Source organism: Physcomitrium patens, chromosome 12 (assembly GCF_059467195.1).
Source record: "Physcomitrium patens ecotype Gransden chromosome 12, ASM5946719v1, whole genome shotgun sequence".
Classification (NCBI taxonomy): domain Eukaryota; kingdom Viridiplantae; phylum Streptophyta; class Bryopsida; order Funariales; family Funariaceae; genus Physcomitrium; species Physcomitrium patens.
In genome coordinates this window covers 11,934,775-11,959,550 of record NC_143421.1, presented here as the reverse complement: position 1 = coordinate 11,959,550, position 24,776 = coordinate 11,934,775, and the positions used below count along the sequence as shown (strand labels likewise).

Sequence of the window (24,776 nt, the reverse complement as noted above, 5' to 3'; positions counted from 1 at the left end):
CCTTGAAGGTATCATTAATTGATATTTGATTAGTTTTACAGTAATTATTTTGAATCCATGCACAAATTTTCAAAACACCTATACAAATTAACTGTGGCTTAATATTAATGCCCTTTTCAGTAGTGTGTTGATTTTATTTATTTATTTATTTATTTGTATCTATTCCGAAGTCAATAACACATGCTTCTATGGATTTGAAGGAGCATGATTTGGTTTACCTACACAATGTACATTATGCAAGGGTTTGTTTAGGTACAAGTGTTCAGCGATTTGCAAATTTGTTCTACACAATAGTAAAGTAAGCTTTGTTAAAAATCTAATTTTGGTATAAATACTTTGATGGAACTTATAATCTAATTGTTTCTTTCTTCATATCCAAATATTCAAATAAAAAAATATAAATGAAAATTTCTTTCAAACTTTTTTGATTATGGTTGTTGTCACCATTATTGAAGACAGTAAGCAACCTCTCTGTAGATTTTGTATATATTGTACACCACAGCACAATGGAGATTTAAAAAATGAACCTAGCAGAGTGAATTGTAAGAAATTGAACAATATTTTTTACATTATTGACCATTTTGAAAAAAAACTTACATGTAATTACTTAAAAGTTAAAAACTATGCTATGAAGTCATAAAGTTATCTCTATATATATGTATAGGAATTCAAGAATTGTATTTATCACCACAACAATGTTAGTAATGTGAAAAATTAGTGTTTATACTAAATAAATAATAAAATTTAATTGTAAACATTACTGACCTGATTCAAGCTTTTCTGATATTTTTTACACCACCAAGTTCTATTAGTTCACTCAACTATCACCACAGCAAATATAAAAAGTAAAAGATTGCCCAACTAAAATTTAACTCAGCTCAAAGTTACGACACTACTCAAATGGTGCTTCCAGAAGCAACACTAAATATTTTTACTGTGTATCTATAAATGAAGCGAGAAATTATACTACTGAAAACCAACTAATAACTGACCAAGAAACCAATTATTTTCTCTATGACCTTCTTCGTGCACCTCGGAAAAACCAACCGTGAATGTACAGTTTCGTTCATTCATCCATACATGCACCAATCGAAGTTACATCCGCGAGACAACGAAGATTCTCCAGGCCGAAGATATTTATCCATTCGTTTAGAAGGGGGGATTATTCGCTTTTCGGGCAAACTTTTAGGCGAGCACCTTTTTTCAGGGGGGGACTTCGAAAGGAAAGGAAGCGGAAGTCTCTCAAGGGTGGAGAGAGGGGGGGGGGGGGGTACGACAGAAACCATGGCAGGAGGGAGGAGGGGGCCCTGTTGGCGAACTTGGGGCCGCCATAGCCGTCGTGGACCTCTGTTGCATTCTCACCCTCCCTCGTTGCAGCTCCACGCCTTGCGCCACTTTTTCCTCCTTCTTCTCCTCCACCTCCTCCTCTACCACTCCCTCCTCTTCACCTCTTGCTGCTGCTGCTGCTTCCTCTATGCTCATTTCCATAATTCTTCGCCCTTCGTTTCCTTGGAGTGGGCGCGGGTGCAACGGGGAGCTGTGGCGTTAGTGGGATAGCAAGGTGCTTTGCTTTGATGCGTGCTGTGTTTCGAGGCTTGTCGGCGGCGGTGGGAGTTGCGGAGGCCATCGGAGGAGAAGCTGGAGCGTGCATTGATTAGGTTCCGTGGTGTGGTGATCATTTCCCATACTTGGTGTTGGTTTGGGACGGGGTCGTGAACGTGTTTGTTGTTTCTGGAAGGGGCAGGTCGGTTAGGGTTTGTAGCAACATGCGGGTGAAAAGGAGAGTGGTCATCCTTGGGCATGAGCAAAGTGGCGTCCAGGAAGGGGAATTTCGTGCATGAAAATGCGCGTGTAAGGGTATCGTTCGTTTAGAGAGTGTTTGTATGAGGTTGGCGGAGTTTGTGATGGCTTTTGTGCATTAGAGAGGGTTTCTGGCACTCGCAGTGTTGCAGCCGGTCGAGGCGGTCGCTGCTCAGGCTGTGAAGTTGCATTTGACGAAGATAGAGTCTGATAATGTGCCCCAAGACCTGGGCGGGGGCAGCATGGGAAGCACAGAGGAGCTTGAGCGCAAACGGCGCCACCTCAACCACCACCACCATCCTGTATCCCCGCCGCTCAAAAAGCCGGCTATTACTTCCGTCTCAGATGAGAAGAAGGTACTTTTTGTGGATTACGCGACATGCATACAAGGGTATAATCTTAATATTTTCCTTTTTTTTTGGGGGGGGGGGAGAACTCTCACGGTTCTGTTTCGGGTACAATACGCGTACGCCGGTACAATTCTTTACCACCTTTCATAAAGTTGACTAGCGATCTAGCAGAAAGAAATCGAAGGTGAAAATAACACAGCTGCGGTTTACAGAAGGATTTTCTACACCTCCATTCTTTTGGAAAATTATCACTGTTGCTGATTTTTGATTCCTCTGCATAGCGACATTACAGAATGAATTTCAGTTTAAGAATGGCGGGTTAACGCTGAGTGAGTGGGCGCTGATCCAGTTTCAGAGTAGGACGGGTCTGTTGATAGAGAGCCGAGTGAAAAATCTTGAGAGCTTTTTTTCACCATGAACACTTTTAGTTACGTTAAAGACGTGAATCACAAATTTTGTGCACACAAACGATTCAACCCATGATAAGGGACTTGCTACATTCTTCACAGCAGGCGTTGATAATCCTAGTTAGGCACGGCTAACTATATTTGTCAAGCACAGACGAGCATTTTAAGAACTATCTGAGTTTAGGGTTATTTAAAGAACTTCTGATACATGCAGCACCAGGACTTCCACACTTGCCCTAAAAGTGGTGTATATTGATTTACTTAAGATACTCTACGCGTGATGACAATTCTGTATTTATTACAACTTTTAGGTCTAGTACGCTGTTAAATCGGTGTGTGTGTGTGTGGTGAAAGAAAAGAAAAAAAATGAAAAACTTACAAGTTGAAAACTCTTGCAGGCGGATGCAGGAATGCTCCAGTTTCAGAATCAGAAGTTGGCACAGCAGCTGGATCACCAGCGTTCAGAGATTAGTTCTTTGGAGAACAGGTGTTGTCAGTTGAAGGGCAAGCAGGCTTCTTACGACGACACTCTAATCACTGTGAACCGTACATGGAATCTGGTTCGTGCTAATTTTTCTCTCCGTTCCCGACGTTTTAGATGAGTAGTTGCTTATACGAAAGGATTTGTTTGGGTCAAGCATTTGCAGTTCAGCTCTCTCAGTAATGATAGGAGACAAAAAAAGAAAAAAAAGAAAAAGAAAAAGAAAAGGTGCATTTAGCAACACAGCAACGCTCCCCGTAAATGTGGCGAATTCGTGATTATGTTGAATGCATCAATTTTTCATTTCATTATTTCATGCAGCCCGCACATGCTTTCAGGTAAGAAGTAGCAGTTGTGTACTCGAAAGCTAGATTACTTTGAAGATTTTGTCTGCATTTGGAGGTACACTTGTATTGAATACCTGGGAGGTGACCTACAGCTTGAGGACGACTTAGAGTTGCTTGCAGTGCGCGCAAACGCCAACACGAATGGCTTGCGAGTGCTTGAACCTGTGCCGACGAATAAGGGTATACTTTTTTCGAAATCTCATTTTTGTTTGCCTGTGAATGAGAGAAATGCTGTAATCCTTTTTGTTTGCTTGTTATTTATCTTTCGCCGTCATCGTGAAAAACAAGGTTCATCGTTATCCTCGTGACAAATCGCCAGAAAATGGATAGTAGGTTGAAATTGGGAATGTGGAACTGTTTGAAGTGCTTGGAACGCGCCGTGTAGTAATATTTTGTTTATTTGCAGTGACACGTTGGCGATGTACTTCAATTCAGTCTAGTCCTCAACTACAGAAGATTGCTATGATCAATTCAACGGCTTATGTTCAACTAAAGTGTCTTTAAACTAAAGCAATCTCCTGAATCTCACGCGGTCATTGTGTTTTGCAGATAGGGCAGGTCCGGCTGTTCCGCCTGAAGAGACTTTCCTGCAGAGGCTCTTGGATAAAGGGGCTACTGAGAGTAGTAATTGTGAAGGAAGTATTAGTCTGTCTGCAGTGGAGGCTGGGCTAGCTTCTAGAAAGGCTGCGACTATGAAGACCATGAAATATCTCCTGCTAGCTATTGAAACTCAACGGTCAAAGAATGACGAACTTGCAATGTCCTTGCAAAATATTGTGAGTCCTCACGGTAAGTTCGCGTCCGACTCTTGAGCTAGTGGATATGGTGGTTTTTAGAACTCCGATTACCGTGGTTCTAAGTCACTAGTGCTGGACTTTGTAGATGGAGTTTTCGATGTTCTTTGTATTTAGTTAGAATTTTCTTTATTTACATTCAGCATCTCTCCCTGGGGCTTTTTTGCCTTCTTTCTTGCCTAGCCTCTTATTCTACAGGTGAGTTCGGATCCGATTATGTTTCAACACCAAATATCTTATGGTCGTTGCCTGTCTCCTCTCGTGGAAGAAAATCACCCATGCGGATCCTATTTACAGGATACTGTAACTTATTATGTCATATTTTCGGCAGATCTAATAGTCATCGGCATTGCTGTTGGCGGTTGTTCAATTAGTTACTACCTCCTAGGGCGACGAGTTGAGCTAGCTTCTGCTTTAGAAATTTGACTATGAATCTGCCTTTTATGAATATACAATTGCACTTTGAGCAGTGTTGGAAGTTAACTTGCTCTTCGGATTATGATATGTAACAGAAGCAGGACGAATATTGGAGGAATCAAATGATGAGTTACGTATGGAAATAACAAATATACGTGGTGTTATGGATTTATTGCAATTGAATCACAAAGAAATGTCGGCTGAAATTGGGATTGCTCGGGACCTTCAAACCAAAGACCAATCTGACATCAAACGCCTAACTGGTACGTATTTGCTTCATTTGTTCCTGTTGATTAACGAAGTGTTATCATATAACTTTACAACTTCATGGTGGACATCTCTCATGACGATTATCTCTACATATTGGCTTGAGGCTAAGTAGGATCCATAGAGCGTGGATTCTCAAGTAGTAGAACCCCTATATTTCCCTTAATACTGGCTTTTATGGTATCTGGAGCTTCTCAGGATGAAACTTGGAGTTGTACCTCAGTGTCATTGTCTTTGATTACAGTTTTGTTTGTTTCTACCCTAATGTTGTATTGTGCGTAATCTCGGTGATGTAGGGGAACTGGAGGAGACAGCAGCTGATCTGGAAATGTGTCGGCGGAAGCTAGCAACACTTCGCAGTCAAAAGGAAGCTGCAGCTGTTGCACCGCCTACTGTAGGTACACCTAAGCTAGGTGTCAAGAATGAGGTTGGAGATCGAGTTCCAGGCGCAGATAAAGCTTCAAGAGAGGCTCGTGAGCTGGAAGCTGCTTTAGAAGAAACAAAGGTGCAGCTTGTGCTCCTGCTTGTTAGTAGTATTATATTTGTAGCTCATACCTGTAAATCTATATGACAATGCCTATCTTATTCAAGTTAGAGATCTGTTATTGAATGAAATCCCTTTTACTCGTGTAGATTTTCTTAATTTGTCTGCACCATCTCTGTCTTTTTATAGTTTCCTGTTTACTCACGTGTTGATTGTAAGCTGGATGCGTTTAGTAGGCTGCCTTATAGTTGTGTTTTCTATCGCATATAGGATCCTTAGCTAATTGTGGATATGCTGGTGTGTTTTGTATGCAGACATTGGCGTCGATAAGGTTAAATGAGCTACAAGATGCGTTGCAAACGCAACTGAACCTCTCACAGCGGTTGCAACACATGAAGGTAAGTTTGACTTCCTTTGTGCTCTCAGTCTATGGATCCTATATCGTAGTTGGCTTTGGTTTTCCCAGGATTTGAATGCATTGAAATTCATACGATCTAAATTTGCACTGTTCTCTTAGTAGGCATTTTCGCTAATAGTTGTGGACCTATTTGATTTTTCACCTAATCTAACTTTGTCTCCTGGACCTGGTTATGGTCGTTACAGGATGCGCTGCATGATGAGCACAGGATCTTGTCATCTCGTCCCTATTTATTACTCAACGACCAAGCTCAGTTTTTAAAGGGTGAGGTCGAGCGCTATCGAGGTCTGGCCGACAAGCTTCAGGTATTTTCTAGATACGATTCCCTATCTTTGCGATTTCATCACCTAGCAGTTCATATTTCCTACTGTATATTTAATGATCAACGCAGTCCTTTTATGGCATGTCAGCCTCAATGCTAGCTTCAAATTTTGCAGAGTGATCGTGACGCAATGTCCCGAAGAGAGAAAGAGGTTTTATTGAAGGCGGAGGCTGGTGAAGCAGCCCGTAAGGCAAGTGCCATTGCTGATGCAAGAGCTGCAGAAATAGAGACTAAACTTCAAGAGTGCTTGGCAGATCGGGACGTTTTGCAATTCAGATTAGAGGAAGTCGGTCAATCTTCAGGTAGAATAGCTGACATCTATTTTTCTGTGCTTTAAGGCTTGTACGGTGTTGTATTTCTGGACGCTGAACTTGATTTTATGCACTTATTTTCATTGAAAATGGAAAGGCTATACATCCCTTTTGTTCGTAACTTGTCTTCAAATTCGTCTGTAGGAAGGAAAGATTCAGTGCCTGAATTACAGGTGATGATCTCCACATTGCACAAGGAGATGGGCATGATGCAGGCACAATTAAATAAATTCAAGGAAGCCGCTTGCGAGGTTCAGTCTCTTCGTGCAGAGATACACTCCTTGGCTGGTATCCTTGAAAGAAAGGTATGGGACAACCATGTACGTTTGGGTGCATTATAGTAGGAATCTGATTCAGAATTGCCGTTATGGATTATTGAACAAGTCAGTTAGGCGGAAAGAAATGGAGATCACCCTTCTTCCTTTTTTTAAAATAATAATAATAATAATTATTATTATTATTTTCTTCTTCTTCTTCTTCTTCCTCCTCTTTTTAGGTGCGTCGTTCATTTCAAAAGTCCTTGAGCAGAATCGATGTTGTTGTCATGATAGATTTTATGCCAATCGGGCGAACTTCTTCTCAGTCACCTCCGAGTTTCTTTCTTTACCTGATCCTAAATATGTTATGCTTTGCAGACATTGGAATGCACACGCTTGTCAGATCAATATGTCTCCCAAGTTGCTGATTTGATAGCCTTGAAATCTGAGGTTTGTCAGGGACTGGGTGTCGGACATTGTACGACTTGTGATTTTAAACTTGTGTTGTTAAAATGATTGCATGTCTGAGTTATTATTTTGTGTTTCTCTATCTTGCATTGCAAACTATCAAACCTGTTTCTCACTTTCATTTACGATTTAGTTGACAATTTGATGCTGGATGTATGTAATATGTATTTATCTCTCCTACATAGTCTTGCATATTACTTCTCTGCAAATACCTTGACGTTGCATCAGACAAGTAGGGATGGACAGATAGGTCTTTTTTTTGCTTATATTGCACAATTTTCTCTGAATTGTTCAATTCTATGCAGGTGGAAATTTTGAGACAAAGTGATCAAGAACTGCAGCTTATTCTGGAAATGTATGAGAGAGAGTCGACTGGTCCAAGGTGTGTTACAGGATTTATTCAGGCTGGAATTGAAGGGATGCTGGGTTTCATCACAGCCTTGCTACTCTTGTTTTCTCTCTTTTTGAAACATTTATTTTTAGACATCTACTACAAAGTTGCAGGAGCTTAGTGACATGTGAATGATTATTGGGAGTGGGTATGTAGGAATATGATGGAGTTGCAGCAGGATCATAGCAGAACATTAGTGCAAGTTGAGCGCTTGAAGAGAGCACTGGATGAACACAACTTAGAGCTTCGGGTGAAAGCTGCCAACGAGGTCAAGGCTGCATGTGAACAAAGACTTGCAGCTGCTGAAACTGAGATTTCTGAGCATCGGCAGAGGCTAGACGATTCCGAAAGGTTTGTTCTTTGTCCTTCGGATATCAGTTACGACAATGCCGTGTCTTCTTTTCTTTTCTTTTCTTCGTTTATTTTTTTTCGCCCTATTGATGTGGTGTGTGCGGTGTATTGTGTGCTTACTCCTGCTCTGATTATAGCTATGTTGTCCTTGCTGTTGGTTCTCCTTTGACTGTTTCATTATTTGTTTAGAGAAGTTGTTTTATTCAGGTTTAAACAGTGAAGCACACGCTATTTGGAAGTTAGTGTCACATCCTTCGAATCTGGCAGTAACCTCTTTCTTTAAAAGGGTTGCTGTGTTACAGGCTTCCGTGATCAGATGCTTATTGTTGAATACCAGAATATATTCATCTACAATTTGTGGGGATGTGTCGATTCATGAAAATTCTATTTTTTACAGGGTTGTGATGGAACTCAAGGAGACGTTAAAATCCAAGAGTGAGGAAGGGGACACATACATCGCTGAAATTGAGGTTTGTTGGATGTTTCTCATGTTAAAACTCTTCAGAGAATTTGAATTGTTAAGCTCTCCTGATTCTGAATGATTTGGAAATTTACTCCGTGTATTGTTTGACTGAGCAGACTATCGGTCAAGCATACGAGGAGATGCAAACACAAAATTCTCGATTAATTCATCAAATCACTGAACGCGATGATTACAATACCCAGGTATTTTTGGTAGCTATTGTACATTTGAGTTTTTTAGGTGCCATCACCATACTTAGGTATGAGTTTTAAAATGTTAGGCTTTTGGGTGAAATGTAAACGTATGATTTAGGAGATGCAATTTTTTTCGTTTGCGAAGGGTCCAGACGCAGGTGGTTAGGAGAATGCTTGAGGTTGCAGGTAGCACGAGTATACAGATGTCCCTTGCCATTAGGACTGGGCAGGGACTATTAATGCCACCAATGTGGAGCGTGTAGGAAAATATGCGACAGTACTGGGAGTTGTAGGAACGTGTACTTTAGAGTTTAGGGGGCTTTTCCAATTTTGTTATGCGGATTTAAATTTATATGAACGACATCTAAGTTGTTTTTTTTTGTTTTGTTTTGTTTTGTTTTTTTTTTTTTTTTTCCATATAATCACCAGCTTGTGGCAGAGAGTCTGAAGGCTAAACAGCTGCAGGCCTCTCTTCAGTCAGAGAAGCAAATATTGGCTAGTCGTGTGCAGCATGCAAATGCTACTGCTGAGCATCACAAGCAGCGTGTAAGCCGATTAGAAGATCAGGTATGATCTCTCAATGATCCGACCAGATTGTATGTGAAATTTTTTGTAGCAATTAATTCTTGAAATTTTTCTGGGTATGAAGAACCTTAGGTTTTTGAAAAGCTTTCCAGTGATTAGCGACCAGATCTATCTCAGCCAACATTTTATAGCATTTTAATTTTGTCCAAGTTGTATAATACGAAAGTTGTCAGCTGTCAGACGACCGTCACAGTGTGATAAATGTGGTACTAGATGTTTTCAGGTTTGGCTATATTTCAACATGATGGGTTTGGGTGTATTGTGCAGGCCAGATCATACATAGAGCAAATAGGCAAGGTCATGGACAATGGCAGGCAACACACATTATCCATGGAGACTCTCAGACGAAAGACGGCTGAAACTGAGAAAGAACTTCTCTCTGTAAAGACGTCACTAGAAGCTACAAACAAAAGGATTGAAGATCGTGGTCACAAACTCGCTGAAGCTCAACAGCAGCTTGACAAAGAAAGGTGAGTCGTAGCATGTGGTGTCGAGCCACTTATTGCATGTACTAAATATTTATTTGAGCTATGACCTTGTGTTAGACCGGAGCTATTATTGTGGAAAATGTGAGGCGCGTGATATTGTGCAGCCATTTTTTGAATAAAAATCTTGTTAAGAACTCTTACAAAACTAGTAATCTAAAACATTCGTTTCATGCGTTTCAGATTTGAGAAACGAAGGGTTCAGGATGAGCTGGAGGCGCTGAACAATAAGTTGTCACGGTTGCGATCACATCATGAGAGAGGCCCTGCTATAGAAAGGCTTCAGGAGGATATAAAAGAATATAAAGCTATTCTGAAGTGTAGCGTCTGTCATGACCGTGCAAAAGATGTAAGTATTTTTACACCTTTTTCGTGGATAGATCGTAGACTGCAGACACTTTGTTATTTCAATTTGTCAAGACTTGTCGTGCAAAGTTGACTATTTCAAGGTTTGATCCAACTTCTATCCTGATTGCAGGTCGTCATCACAAAATGCTTCCATTTATTTTGCGGCCCCTGTATCCAGAGGAACTTGGAGATCAGACATCGAAAATGTCCTGCTTGCGGGATAGCATTTGGCCAGAGTGATGTTCGAACTGTCAGCATCTAGTAAGAAACTGCCATTTAATTGATATGGTCTAATCGCTGTTGTCTTCATTCCCCTCTCTACTTTGAAGGTGGGTATCATTCATGACGCTCATTTTCAAGGATAGATTTGTACACGCTGTTAGATTAGATTTGAATTTGGAAGAACACACGAATTTGTTACCAGGCCTGTTTCAAGTGAAATATTTCAGTTTCCTTCAACAGGCATGTAAAGTCTTAGTCGTAGGGATGTCGTAGTTTTTTTCAGGTCCTCGGTTTATTTTGTTGTTTCTTTCTGGAATTATAAGACTGGTTCAGTCTGAAATCTTTGATGCTCACTTCTCTCCAGCTTTACCAGGATTTTCCTCTCCTGATCCTTGTAGCAATTTCGAATTTTCCGTATAGTTCTCATCTGGCAGGAAGTGGACAGAGTTGAGAAGGGTTTAAAGGGATTATCAGGGGTTCAAAGCCTACACCTCTTTACACTATGTTCTCATCAGGCAAGGTACATATTTAAGCTCTACCATTGAAAGGTTTACTCTGGCTAGACATTCTGTTAGCGCATCCTAATAGCAGGTAACATGCGAGAATGTCCAGGTCATCGCCAGTGATGGTTCTTGCTGCCACATGGAATCTCACTGGATGAATAGATGATTAGAAGCTGTGGCTGAATATCTTCCGTCTCAAAATCAGGGAACTCTAAGTGCTTCACATCAAAACAAAGGGGTGTGGTACTCAATGTTACAGTACATCATCAACATTGAAACATACCTTAACATTGTACATACTAAATATGCGTTTTTACATAGCATCTTGAGACTTGGATTCCCTGGTAACTATGCATTGGACGCGGCACCCCATTGTCCGTGATGAAGATCACAATGCAATTTCTTAGTGTGATTATGGTCGTGTCGATTTACAACAGCAGTGCTTGTCGGTTCAAACTCAATCTGAGCTTTCACACAGTTAGCCTCCCGGACCCGATCTCATCATCGAGGTGCCACAGTCTGGTCAGATTCTGCAAAGTGGGTGACGCACCCCGGTGCTTTCATGAATCTGTATCCGAAATCTACAGAAGAAATGCCGAAACTTGGTTGAAGACAGCATCCACCTGTGTAATGCATAATTATGCCATGCATTTGTGGAGATGCTTGAAGACCCTTCTAGAACAGATAGAGCTCAACCTCGAGACCCATCTGGTGAGCGTAGAGGCCTTACATGCAGTATCTGGTGGATCATAATCTAAAAGTTTCAAGGCCCCGTTTGCATGCATGAATCTATCGATCCATTCCTCTTCACGCTGCCTCTGACCTTCTCACAGACACCACCTTAATACAAACGAATTCACATGGACTGCACCTTATTCAAAACATGTTTCCTGTCCACTTCTCATTTCAAGAGGGCCAATGTAGAGCTTTCTAGATTCAAGGAGGAAGTGACTGGAGTAAACGACCCGAAAGAACTCAAGGTTTGTTGAAATGCGTGCTGTGACTCTTGAGAACGCGCAGAAGCTTTGTAAGAACAGAGAAGGATACTGCAGAAAGTTGAAGAACAACATCACGAGGTTCCGGAATTGAAAAGTGCGCGCAGTCTATAGAAACTTGTGTTTGTGTCGATGGGGTCTCAAACTTAACATGGTGCCCACATCCATGTATACACAGCGAGATGACACCCACAAGTTTACATTCAATGAGATAATTGTGATTGTCATGAGACAATCAGCTTGAAGGTGAGCTGGGCGTGGGATGTGGATATGGCGTTCCTTCTCCAGATTCGCTTCAGTCAAGCGTGCCGCAAGTGAGTCAGTACATTGTTGCAGTGAAGTATTCGATGCTTACATTCATTACCTGGCTCTACTTTTCGAAAATGGATCAGATTTTGATTGCAGATTCAACGTGACAAAAAGGGATGTTTTTGCAGAAAGACGCGACTTGAACTCGGTTCACCGGTCTCAATAATATTAGTTAAAAGTGTAAATCGTTCACTAGAGGCTTTCAGTGGTTCCCTCTGATGTGATCCATGGACTTGTGTTCGAGTTTCATGTCATGTAGAGTTCACAGAACTAACATTATGTTTTCAAAGCAGTCGTTGGTGACCTAAGTTTAATGACTTGTTGCATTAAATGTGCTTCTTGTGTCCAATTCTTTTAGTGGAGTTTCTATGGCAACTCGTAGTTGTTGAAACAATAATGACAATGAGATCAGGATCACTAGCCAAAGTTGGACGGGGGCATTCAAAACTCCGACTCAATGTCCACCCTATCAACATTCAGCGTTTTGAAAATCTTCGTCAACATTGAAAGCCTGTAATGCTTCACCCCACTCCTGATGGAAACATCAATTGTAGACCACATCCTCAGATTCCTTTTATGGTTAAAATTTTGCCTGACAAGACGACTTTTGGGAAATGATAAACATTACACAGTTGACATTTAAACGACGATTCATCGCAAGATAGTCCAATGGGTTGAGATAACACAAACACACCCACATTCAGAGGTTACCAGAGCTATAAATGTATCTTCCGAGGGTACAATGTCAAAAGTGTGAGCAAGATCATCCAGATCATCTAATCTCAACTAGTTTAGCTTCTATATCGAATAACTCGGTAGGCAAATAAGGAAACGACAGAAAATTCTGATGGCAACTAGATAATGCCCAACATTGGAAGGAAAGGGACACACTTCCATATTCATGGTAGCTGGTGGAAAAAGACAGAGAGTCCAGTCACCTGGTGGTTCATGGAACAGGTAGGAGTGTTGTTATTCGTCCAATTGCAGATATTTAACACCAAATCAGTTAATCCTTCCTATTTCAGAAGTTAGTTTATTCTGAAGCAGAAAAGGGTTATTCGTTTGATTCGGAAAACTGAGAAAATAACAGAAGTGCAGATACCACCACTGTTTACACACTGCAGGTGTTGAGCAAAATGCAGAGACCGCGATGCCGCGGAGCCATGAACTCATGAAGCGGTATCGAGGATTAGTTGGCTCTTCAACCTTGCAAGCTGTTGAAGTTCGGACCTGGTCACTCCAGGAGTTGATCGAATGACCAACTTCAACGTATCTACTGCAACGAGCTTGGTGTTGTATTCCTTCTTCCAGACTCGATACGTTTTAGTTTAGTATTCTCGAAGTCTGTGGGATGCGTCGGAGGTCAATCACTAGTTTACGATACGCTGTAGCTCAGTCATACAGCAAATGCGAAATTCCTCAGCAACAAGGAATAAGGAACAACTTACTGCAGGTTCTTTGTCTGTCAGCCGATGAAGTAGTTCAGCTTTGTTCTGATGCACGTGGATGAGTATATTGGAAGCAGGAGAACACAAGACAAGCAGAGCTAAATGGTGATCTTCAGTTCGGCGACTTTCACTGTGTGAAAGGTACCAACTCTGCAGCAATTGCAGAAGGCAACGCCTTGTGAAACGTATTAGATCAATCTTTCCCCGAAGCGTCTCCATTTAAGTTTCCTAATCTCCCTTCAAGTCATTGGATTGCTGATCGTCGACATCTGTGAACATTTCTAACCACAATGTTGACGAATCTGCGACTGATGATGCGTAGCGGCGCAGTTTTGACTGCTCTGGACTGATTCACCCAACTTCACACGATCTGATCAACTCTCTCTCTCTCTCTCTCTCTCTCTCTATATATATATATATATATATATTTGTGTGTGTTTGTGGATCGCATCTACTGCAGCAACATCCCAGCTCATCTTTCCAGACATCTTTTCATTTCTTTTTCCAAAACAGTGGATTATATCGTTGTTTTCTGCTACAAGCAGTGCCGAATATGGAGCCTTAGGCGAGTGGATCTGGAATCGGGAAGTAAGTCCTTTCGTTGTGGGAATGAGCTCGAATCTTCTCATGTTTCGAATTCCATCACATTTTCGTGATAATGTGGACAGTCCACTACTGTGAGTTTATTGTGATGTCGATAGCAGACTGTTTTTATCGTTGGTAGCATCTTGTTATTAGAATGACTTGGAACTTTTTTCGATATTACAATTATTCTGATTATCTAAATAAATTTAAATAATTTATTTTCACATTAACATTTGCAATTTGAAAATTTGTGCATGTAAAGAAGCAAGATCACTTACAAAAATTTAGTTTGATGAAACCAATGACACTAATTTTGAAAATTGATGTGTTTTGACATAAATTAAATTATTGGCTTCTTCTTAAGTATATAAGCATATTTAAATGCTTTGAATTTTTCAAGGTTTATTTAACGTGTGTGATTTATAGATATTGTTTATTTATTATAATTTCTCCTTTTTTTTGTAAATAAATTTTTAATCTTATTTCAAGAAACTTGAAGTTACATGTGGAGATAATAGAAGTAGAGCATATTATGAAATAACTACATTTAAAAAATGAACCAGTATATTTATAAAATCTCAAATAATTTCTTCCCTGTGACATCATTTATAATGGCAATTATTTTTTAAAAAAAATATTATACAATTTTTATTTTTATTTTCGTGTGTACAATTTCTAATGTTGGTAATAACACCTTTTAATATATTTTTATTAAAAATATATATAATTACGACTGTATAAAACATTCAACTTCAATAAAACTAAGTCACTTATAGAGTGGTTTTTAGTTCTTTCATTTCCAAAATTTATTAAAAATAACTTAAACTCAGCTGGATTATATAATTTAATTATAAACATCTTGAGCTATAATTGTCATTAGAAGCAGTTTACAGTAAGATTAAGGGGTCTCTAATCTATTTGATATTTTTGTTCTGATATTTTGATTTCATCAATAATTGTCTAATATCAATCAAAATATTTCAAGTTTTGTGAGTACTTGAATTAATAAAGTTGCACTTTTTAGTCAAAATTTTAAAAGAATTATGTGCATAATAAGAAAAATAAAAATAAATAAAGATACGTTTCTATTGTAAAAAAAAATATCATTTAAGTACAAAGTTACACATGAATTAAAGCATAAGAAACAAGAAAACATGGATGTTTGGTGGTAACAAGAACTATGTTGTTAAACAACACAACATCAAAAGGATATTCTGTGGTATTGTTTGCTCTATATGTCAATAAAAAAATAAAAAAATCACTACTCATTGTGTGTTAAATATTACATGAAAAGACTTACTATTCCACACTTTTCTTCGTAGTCAAATTTGAATGTTAACAACATTTTAAATCATGATTAAAGACATGGAACAGAATTTTATTCTTCTAAAATTTGTGGAAATACTCCTGAAAGACCCAAAATATTAGTTATCATCAAAAATAATAATAATAGAAATTATAAAATAAGTAAAATATTCCAATCATTTTATTTATTTATTTGTAAGGGCGAATACAATCCTGATGAAGCCTCCCCCTCGAAAGCCCAAGTGTCTGATAAAGCGTCTCCGAGTGAAGTTCTGATAAGCCCCTAGATCCTGATAAGGCTGTGGGTCCGCGTCCCGAGTGAAGTCCTGGTAAGCCCCTAGATTCTTATAAGGTTGTGCGTCCGCGTTGCCAGCGGTGGCGGAGATCGCCGAAGCAAAACGGTCCGTCGCGACGAGAGGCCGTCTTTCGGGGCAAGCACCGGAGATGATCGAAGACCATGAGAAACAAGTCCATACATCCGTCATTCGAGATTCTACAGTGGAGGAGAAAGCCAAAAATTAACATATTAAAACACACACACACACACACACACACATGAACAAACAAACAAACGAAGCAGCAGGAGCAGAAGAAGAAAAAGCCAAAACACCCCTCGTGAAGCAAAGCGGTGCGTGATGGTGGGCGCCCACAACCGAGGACACGCTCCTCGTGATGGGCGTGCGCCCACATGGGTCACCGCAACAGATTGCATTGATCAGATTCCCCCGGAATCAACGAGCTCAGCTTCCTCGGCGATCCATCCCCTGATCGCTGTTCCACTTCGGCCGAGCCCAATGTGGGGTCCTGTACGAGATATCTTTCGTGTACTTGATGTTCTCTCTCTCTCTCTCTCTCTTCCTCTCTTTGTCGTCTTCTAGCCACAGTCTCGAAGAATCCGTGCCGAATGGAATAGTTAGGCATCCCCAATAAATTGGCCTTGCGGGGCTTGTAGTATCGTGACAACGTCACAACTTGGATTCTCCATGTTTGTTTGTTTGTTTGTTGATGTTGTTGTCGTTGCTATCGTCCTTGGCATGACCATCTAGACTTGGGTTCGTATGAAGCATGTCTGGCTTTCGAACTGGCAATGTTCACACCCCGACATAAAAACTTAAGGAAGCGCCGACTGATATCGGCTTTTTTGTGGGGTCAGCGACGTAAAGAAGACTCGGCGTTTAAGGCTTCATGTCGTTTAACTTTTCTCGACCTTGCAGCTTCGTAAACAATTTAGAAGCTGAAACATTATTTTCTAAAATATAAAGCTGCTTCACAACTCATCAAGGGTTATATCACTTCATCGCAAGCGCGCCCAGAGCTGTTGTCAGATGTCCTTGACGATCTCGCAGCACTGAATGCGATATTCCTTGACGTCCCAACGCCCATGTTTCAAAACCCATTGAACCACTCAGTCTGCTTTCAACTGGGCCCCCTTAGACTGTGTGGTCTCTCAGATCATAAAGCCAACGAGCGCAGACACAATGATAATGCCACTGTGTCAGAGTTTGCAACTGTTTCATGATTCCACTTTCGACATTGTGGCTCCATTCCATAAATATTCGCGATGATTGCACCGGATGTGGCTTCGTACTCATCACGCTTTGAGCGAGGCAGGAGATTTCCAGACTAGTTGAACGAATTCTCTGCATTGTTCTGCACAGTCTTATGTTGTTCGTATCTTTGCTGCGCTGCTGGCTTTGTCCTGCCGGATCCATCCTCCTCCATGTTGCAGTTTGCAGCACCAATAATCGCGGTTAGTTTTATTTTTCATTTTTATTGTATTCTCTTTCACGATTTCAATCGAAATGGGATCATGAATCCGACTGTAATTGAGTTTACCAGGCTAGCATGTGCGGTTCCAGTGGCGACAGCATCAAACCCTCAAACACTCATTCATGGAACAAACATTTCACTTCCGGGAAGCATCGGCATTTAACACTGCGACTGTAAGATCTCTGCAGAGGAAAAATTGTGAGGTCAAAAGAGGAATTCAACGTGATCACGAGAATTCCGTTCACGATCATATGGAACAGTGGCATGCAGCGATACTTGAGGAAAGCCCCTGTTTACTGCGGGGACTGGAACACCGCAACGGCGACGAATTCAGAGCGTCGGCACCTGGAACTATTCTCATGGCGGACTTTAACTCTAACTCTGCAAAGATTACACCACCTTCTGTCCATGAATTGCGCCATCGTATTTTGCCAGCCATCCGCCGTTTCCTACTTAAATTCGAATTCCTCCTCGACAAATACGCCGTCGTGACACCAAAACGAAATCGTATTTTTCCGTCCATTCTCACCGACACCGATCCACCCCCGTCGGCTCTCCTCAACCCGATTTTCTTCACGGATTCAATCCAAACCAAAAAAACAAAAAACAAAAAAAAACAAAAATAATTGTGAGTCTGACGCGCCAGCGTGGAGGCGTGTTGATCGAGGCGCCGAGTACCAGAAATGAAGGGACCAGAGCTCGGCCCAAGGCTTGAAGTTCCTCCTCCTCCTCTTTCCCCACGCCATAGCCATGGATGAAAACGCCATAGCCAGCCAGCTCGATGGCGCGAAAACACACTCGGACTAGCCCACTTTTAGTTAATCTCTATTGCTCTCTCTCATTTAGGGGGCGGCTCATTAAACGTAGGCCACTAACTAGAACCAATTTTCAACGATCTTAGTTAATTCATTCATTCAGAATACTTATCATTCATTCGTTCATTCGTGTGCAAACTGCTCCACAATGTCATTATGGGATGGGCATCAATGGATGGATGTAGGTAGGGTAGAGAAAACCAACAGCTAGTTTGTCAATTATGGGATTTTGATTTATTTTTGTTGATAGTTTTACTAACCATTGAGAAGAGGTGGGAATTTATTCTCGTGCGCATAATTGTTTGCTTGGAAAGGATAAAAGGCAATTATGTAGGTGGTTTAGTTGTCCTTTTGTATCCATTATGGTTCAAAAGCTACCCAAAATGAGATACCTCACTTGTAATATTGATAGTTGTAATTTTGTAGATTATATTTTACAACAAGGATTTGGTCAAAGTTTGTATAGGTTTATTTTTTTATTTTAATAAATATGTTATTGTGTAAATGAAACTTAATCTCACATACATATGTCCATTTAGAAATTATTTCTTTTAATAAACAAAAACTATTGCTTATGAGTAATGTATTCTTTGAGTCAACTAGATTATATTATTTCATATTCAAAATTGCATTGTGGTTTTTTCCTTTTCTCTTTTTCATTCCCAATTTATTGTAATGGTGTGTTTAAATCTCTTATATAGGATATCTGCATTAACTATGTTGTTAGATTATGAGTGTGATTTATATTTCTTGTTGACTTTTATTTTTGGCTCATCTTGTTAAATTATTACTTTTTGGTTATATGTATATATATATATATATATATATATAGGTATATAAAAGTGTGTGTGTTGTGTCAATTAGTAATATTCTTTTATTCATGTTATTGAGAACTCTAGTTTTTTTATATAAAAAACATCTAATAAAGCATGTTGTATACTAGACACTATACAAAAATCATTGTGCATTTGTAAGAAATGAAACCATCATTACTTTGCTCACTGTGCTATTGTTTGTACTGTAATAAACCATCTCATACATATTATTCACTTCTAGTACACTTGTTGCAATATGTGTGTTAAAGTATGTCCAATAAAATTATCATTAATGTCATATTGCAAAGAAAATTTGACATATATTTTAATTATAATAAATATAAACTTGTGGTTGTTGAAGTACATACATTTTTTTTATTTAGTAATTGACACCACAATGCAAAAACTTTGTATTGAATAAATTTGTTATATTTAACTATTTGGGCATATTTCTTATACAAGTAAATATTGCATATTTGTTGTATAGATCAGAACATATCCAAATGTGATTGTTTGTATATATTATGTGTAAGATGTATTACACATGTGCATCCAGATAGTACAATATAGATTACACTTTACAAGATTCTATGTCTATTATAGATTAACAATATAGATTTGATAGTTTCTATGCTTGTAAATTCCTAAGTCATTGTTAAATACTACAACTAATACATTCTTTTTCCTTGGTTGTACCTTTGTACTACCATTCTTTTTATTTTCTTCAAGATTTTGCAGTAAAATGTTTTACTCTATTTTAACTCTGCAATAAATTTCACTTTTATATTACACTAATTCCCTTGAGTTGTACTTACATATATATACTATGAACTTTTGTATTATTTTTTCTGATACATACATCCATATTTGATAGCTTAATCATATTTCATTTCCTTCACATATTATAAATGTACACATGGTTTTATATTTTCAACTTCTAAAACTTTATATTATTCTAAATTATATCTCAATTAATGTATATTACATGTTGTTTTATTTTTTAAAATAATACAATTTTTTGTAAAATTGACTCATATAATAATAATATAGAGAGTTATTTTCGAAGATATACTTGTTAGACATAGCCAATGCTACAACCTAAGCACGTTTCTTTTTTATTAGTATTTCTCTATATATTATAGAACCACTACTTATTATATATAAATACTTAAGAAACATCCATTTTAGTAGATTCCAAAGTAATGTTACTAATGTGTTGTCAATAAAAAGTTTAAAAAATATCTACTATAGAATTTGTATCTTGTAATTTTTTATTTAAAATAAATAACACACAAATTTCTATAGTGGATAAAGATTGTGAAAAAAAAATACACATATATAAAGTGGTCTATTTGATTAGTTAGAAATATGTAGAAATTCCATATATATTACATATATTGGTTAAAAATAACAACATCTATGCCAAAATGTAAAAGATAATATGTATATTTGAACATATATATATATATATATATATATATATGAAATTTTATTTTAAATTTTATAAATGTTTTTATTCAACATAGAATATATAACATTATATGCATGTGGTCAAGAAAATTGTGTACAAATTATTCAAACTTGCATGAGTCAGATAGGGATGTCGATGAAAAATCTAAAAAGTTTCTCAAAACAAGTAAATGAAAATGACCTTAAAAACAAAGTCCAAGTTAATAATATCTTAACAATAGTGTCTTGCAAAGTAATTAGCAGGCCATAGCTTAATATTCTTAATTTTTTTCCTCTATATATATATATATATATATATATATGTATATATATTCACATTCATATTAGAACAAATCCATTAAATATTATTACAAACCAAAAAGAAACAAAAAAAATGAGCGATAAGTGCCATGATGAAGAATTTATGATATATGATGTGTTTTTTTGTATCATTATTAAAAATGGGGCTCTCAATCAATACTTTAAAAATGACACATACCGTGGGGGCCTTGTGACAAAGCCTCACACCCAAGGAAATTTGAACGAATGAACGAATGAACGAATGGATGGATGAACAGGCGTTGAGAAACCCCCCTTCCTGGACAGAAACCCCAGCTCAACTTCCTGCCACATCACCGCGCCAGCTCAGCTGACATTGCCAATACATCAGAAGTACGCTTCCCAGCCTCGTTCCTCTAGAGGCGGCAGGCTGGGAACCTGGAGAGCTCTAAAGGGAACGTAAAGTGGCGAACATGGAACAACATTCAGGGAGGAAAAGAGAAAACATATTCATCCATCCTAATATCTGCACTCAATTCACCCACATGCATCCACTGACAGAAGTGGGAAGAGACAGAGTTTCGTAACTCACGATAAAGTTCCCGTGCACAAGCAGGGAGCCCCATTGGGAACCAGAAAAAACAAACAACAAAATAAAATAAGAATTGCCCCCCCCCCGACTACGGCTCTGGACCAGCCTATCCCTAGCTCACTACCTCACATTCATCCATCCTTCCACCGATTTATTCGTGCATGAATGTCCCTGACTTCCACGACCGTCCACTTGCAATGCCTGAAGAGGGTTACGGGAAAAATAAGTGGATGAAATACTTGCGAAATGAATTAGGTAAAGGCGAAGGGAGAGGATGGTGGGAGCCTCCTCTTGGTCTGTCTGGATATGCTCTCAGCCATGTGCTAATTTGTATTTTTGTGAAGCTATATTTCAATGGAGAGAGAGAGAGAGAGAGAGAGGGTGTGTGGCAGGACTGCAGAAGACAAGAAAAGAAAAAAGAAAAAAGGCGGGTCCACATGCTGCTCCCTTCCAACATGGATACAACACATTCCCACGTGGCTTCCACGTAGGCACGAAATGACAAGTATCAGGTTCTCCACTACTCTATCCCCCCCTTTTATTATTACACTCTCCTTTCTCCAAAGGGAAAACAATACGATCTCTCTTCATATATATTCGTATACAGATACGCTCATATAACACGAGGAGGAGGATTACAGTAGATAACAGCTAACAAAGGGATTGATTCGTTTGTTTTTCTGAACGGGAACAGACCTGCCCGAATAGGACACAGAGGGCTGGGGTACGGGGGAAGGGTGATGATGGGAGCTGTTGGGAACCATGCTCCAGTCATTGGAGTACGTGTTCTCCTGACTTAACTGCCCTGCCTAATGGCCAGAAGAGGAAGGGGTACGTCTTGGGATAATCGTGACACAAACACCCTCCCCCCCCCCCCCTATTCCCCCCATTCCTTTGGCACGAGGCGCGTCGCCTTTGGGAACACTGCGATGAACAAAGAAGATACTGTGTGGATGGATGGACGGCGTTCTCGTTGTGTCTGCGATACCCGGACACGGTGACCGTCCAGTCACACGCTGGCGTTACGACTGTCGGTGCACTGTTCAGTACCAAAGACCCCCCCTCGGTGAACCATTGTTGACCATTTTCCTCATATCCACGTAATTACTTCTTTCTCATATCCACGTAATCACCTCTTTCTCTGTTAGGATTTGGCTCATCCGATGTGATTACAACTTAATCGTACTACTTAAAATAAAAATAATAAACAAAATATAGCTTCAAAAACGTACATAGTAAATGGAAATGTGGCACGAATTAAATGTAGAAAATGTTTGCTGATAGAGTAAAATCTTAAAAGAGTGTAGATTACATTCACCAACCAGGATTTGATTGCCATCGTTTATACAACTGAAAATTTAACTTTTACGAATTAAAAAAGAACACACACACATGTATATATATATATATATATATACATTGTACTCATACGAAACATGTGGGTAAGTTGAAATTGTAATAGACCCTGTAATTTAATTACTTCCTAGATTTCATCGGATTGTTCTTTCTATTTGCAAAGTGTAAATGCAAGGAAATCTATAGATTCTGATTATATTCTCTTATACTACGTGTGAGTTCTTCTTCTTCTTCATCAAATCACGAGTGACTTCTTCTTTTGTTTTTGTATAGTTACTTTACTTTTAAATGTAAACACTTGATAAATTTGTGTGTATGTGTGTATTTTTCTTCCTTTCAAGCATTTTTTTTTTTCTACTAGACTATTCCAATAAATCTATACCAGACAAATCTTGGTAAAAATTCCTCAGAGGAGGAACATGGAACACACTTCAAATCTATCAAATGAGTTTTTTTTTTTTTTTGGTTCTCCAAAAATGTAACATAGTTGAACTGTTTTGAATACAATTTGATAAATGCCATTCAAACTAGCAATCAAACAATATGCATGTGTGTGTAAATGGAAAAATAATAGTAGAAATGATAATACTAATAATGATAACAACAACAACAACAACAACAACAACATTATACTAACTTATTATAATCCATACAATAGAAAGGTTTGTTATTGACTTATTTATGTGATCTTTATTATGATAAATGTAAGCTGATTGTAAGTTGTTTAGAACTTCATTTGCATTAATTATTATTATTTGTGATAAATAGATATATATAGACAACGCTTTACCATGTATTTTATTTTATTTTATTTTGATTGCAATAAAAATGAACTTTACTAAAGATATTATCTCTCAACAAAATTACTCCAACCAATCATTCCAATTAAACATGGCCAATAAATATTACATATTCCACAAACTAAACTTAAAACGAAAATTTTAACCCATGTTTTTTTTTTCATTATTTCATGATTGATGCAAAAAGTATTACTAGTTCAAATTCAGTACAAACAACAAACAAACAAACAAACAAACAAACAAACAAAGTTACTGTTGTTAATAATGTGATATTTAAGTAGGGACAAAAAGCATTATTACATTCCGAAAAAATACTTTGAAATCTTATATATCAATCTAGTTTGAAAAAGTGTGAACAGATTTTTCTAACTTGCATACAAGCAAGCTAGTAACAGATACATGTTATGATAAATTTCCACATATAATTTTAAAGATCAGAACAAAAAATTTAAAAAATAAAAAATCATACCAGGGTAATTCATATGAGACCATAACACTCCAGAGCACAACTTTCAAACCACTTAGAAGATTTCCTGCCCCTTTCCCGTCCTCCATTTCCCACCACGAAAAAAGCAAGCCATGAGCTCTAGTCATGGTGTGGGGTCAATGCCACGTAGGATCCACGTAGGGAGGGGCGGAATTATAATAGCAGAGCCCCCCCAGGATTTAGGGACCCAGACACTGGCTCCCATAAATGGTAGGTCCTCTAATTATATGCAGCCACTCCCCACCCCCTTCCCCGATTTAGATATATTGCATACCGCTCGTTGCTGACGTAGGATTATCTGGCCTATGAAGTTCCCATGCAACCTGTGCAATCCAGTTGTCATTCCTCTGACGTGGATCTCACGAGTCCGACTAGGGGTTGGGGTTTGGGAGTGTCTTTTTCCCAATCCCACTCCATTTGAGAGGTTTTTAGTGTGGGGAAGGATATGCTCTGGCCTATATTCTTATCAAACTATGCATCACTTCAATAGTAATAGAAGAAGAGATTACCTCTACTCTTCAATGTTAAAATTCAATTTCAAGCCAGTGATCATCATAATAAAGTCAGTAAGCATGAATAAATCATAAAAGTATTGGACTTGCATGTTTAAAAATGCTGTCAAAACAAGTCTTTATGATTAATATATTTTTAGAGGTATATTTTTCATTAATTTTTTTCTATGGGAATAATAATGAGATAAAAGAATCTTCACAATATCAACATATATTTTAAAGATTAATCCTTAAGTGATATTTCCAAATATTTTATTTACTTTCATTATATGCATTTGCTTGTTTGTTTGAGAATTTAAAATCGTAAGAAAATCAATAATAATATTAGTATGTGATTAGCGATTAATTTAAAATATGTAAAATATACATATAATAAAAACAACATTGCCACAAAAATTTATAGAAACTTCAAATATGTTCATAAATTACAAAATTCTATTATGAAAGTGTCCTACAACATATACATTTTTTATGCATGCCTTGTGGTTCTTAAGAAGCTTTCACATGGTATTTATTCATTAGTATGCACAAAAGCAAGATGAAAGCCAAACTTGATTTTATCAAAAATAAATTTCTTACACACTAATTATTTTA

General features: G+C 38.3%; 1 protein-coding gene across 1 annotated transcript; it reads left to right on the top strand.

The window, feature by feature from the left end:
* Window positions 1-1,317: 1,317 nt before the first annotated feature.
* LOC112289710 (E3 ubiquitin-protein ligase BRE1-like 2) lies at window positions 1,318-10,515 on the top strand. Its single transcript, XM_024535184.3, has 19 exons — window positions 1,318-2,156; window positions 2,956-3,117; window positions 3,478-3,565; window positions 3,935-4,174; window positions 4,692-4,859; window positions 5,160-5,368; window positions 5,662-5,745; window positions 5,951-6,070; window positions 6,203-6,389; window positions 6,543-6,703; window positions 7,034-7,105; window positions 7,429-7,505; window positions 7,671-7,865; window positions 8,263-8,335; window positions 8,445-8,531; window positions 8,952-9,089; window positions 9,375-9,577; window positions 9,776-9,941; window positions 10,071-10,515. The coding sequence occupies exons 1-19, from the start codon at window positions 2,043-2,045 to the stop codon at window positions 10,200-10,202; spliced, it is 2,676 nt and encodes an 891-aa protein (XP_024390952.1). The 5' UTR covers window positions 1,318-2,042; the 3' UTR covers window positions 10,203-10,515.
* The last annotated feature ends 14,261 nt before the right edge of the window (window positions 10,516-24,776 follow it).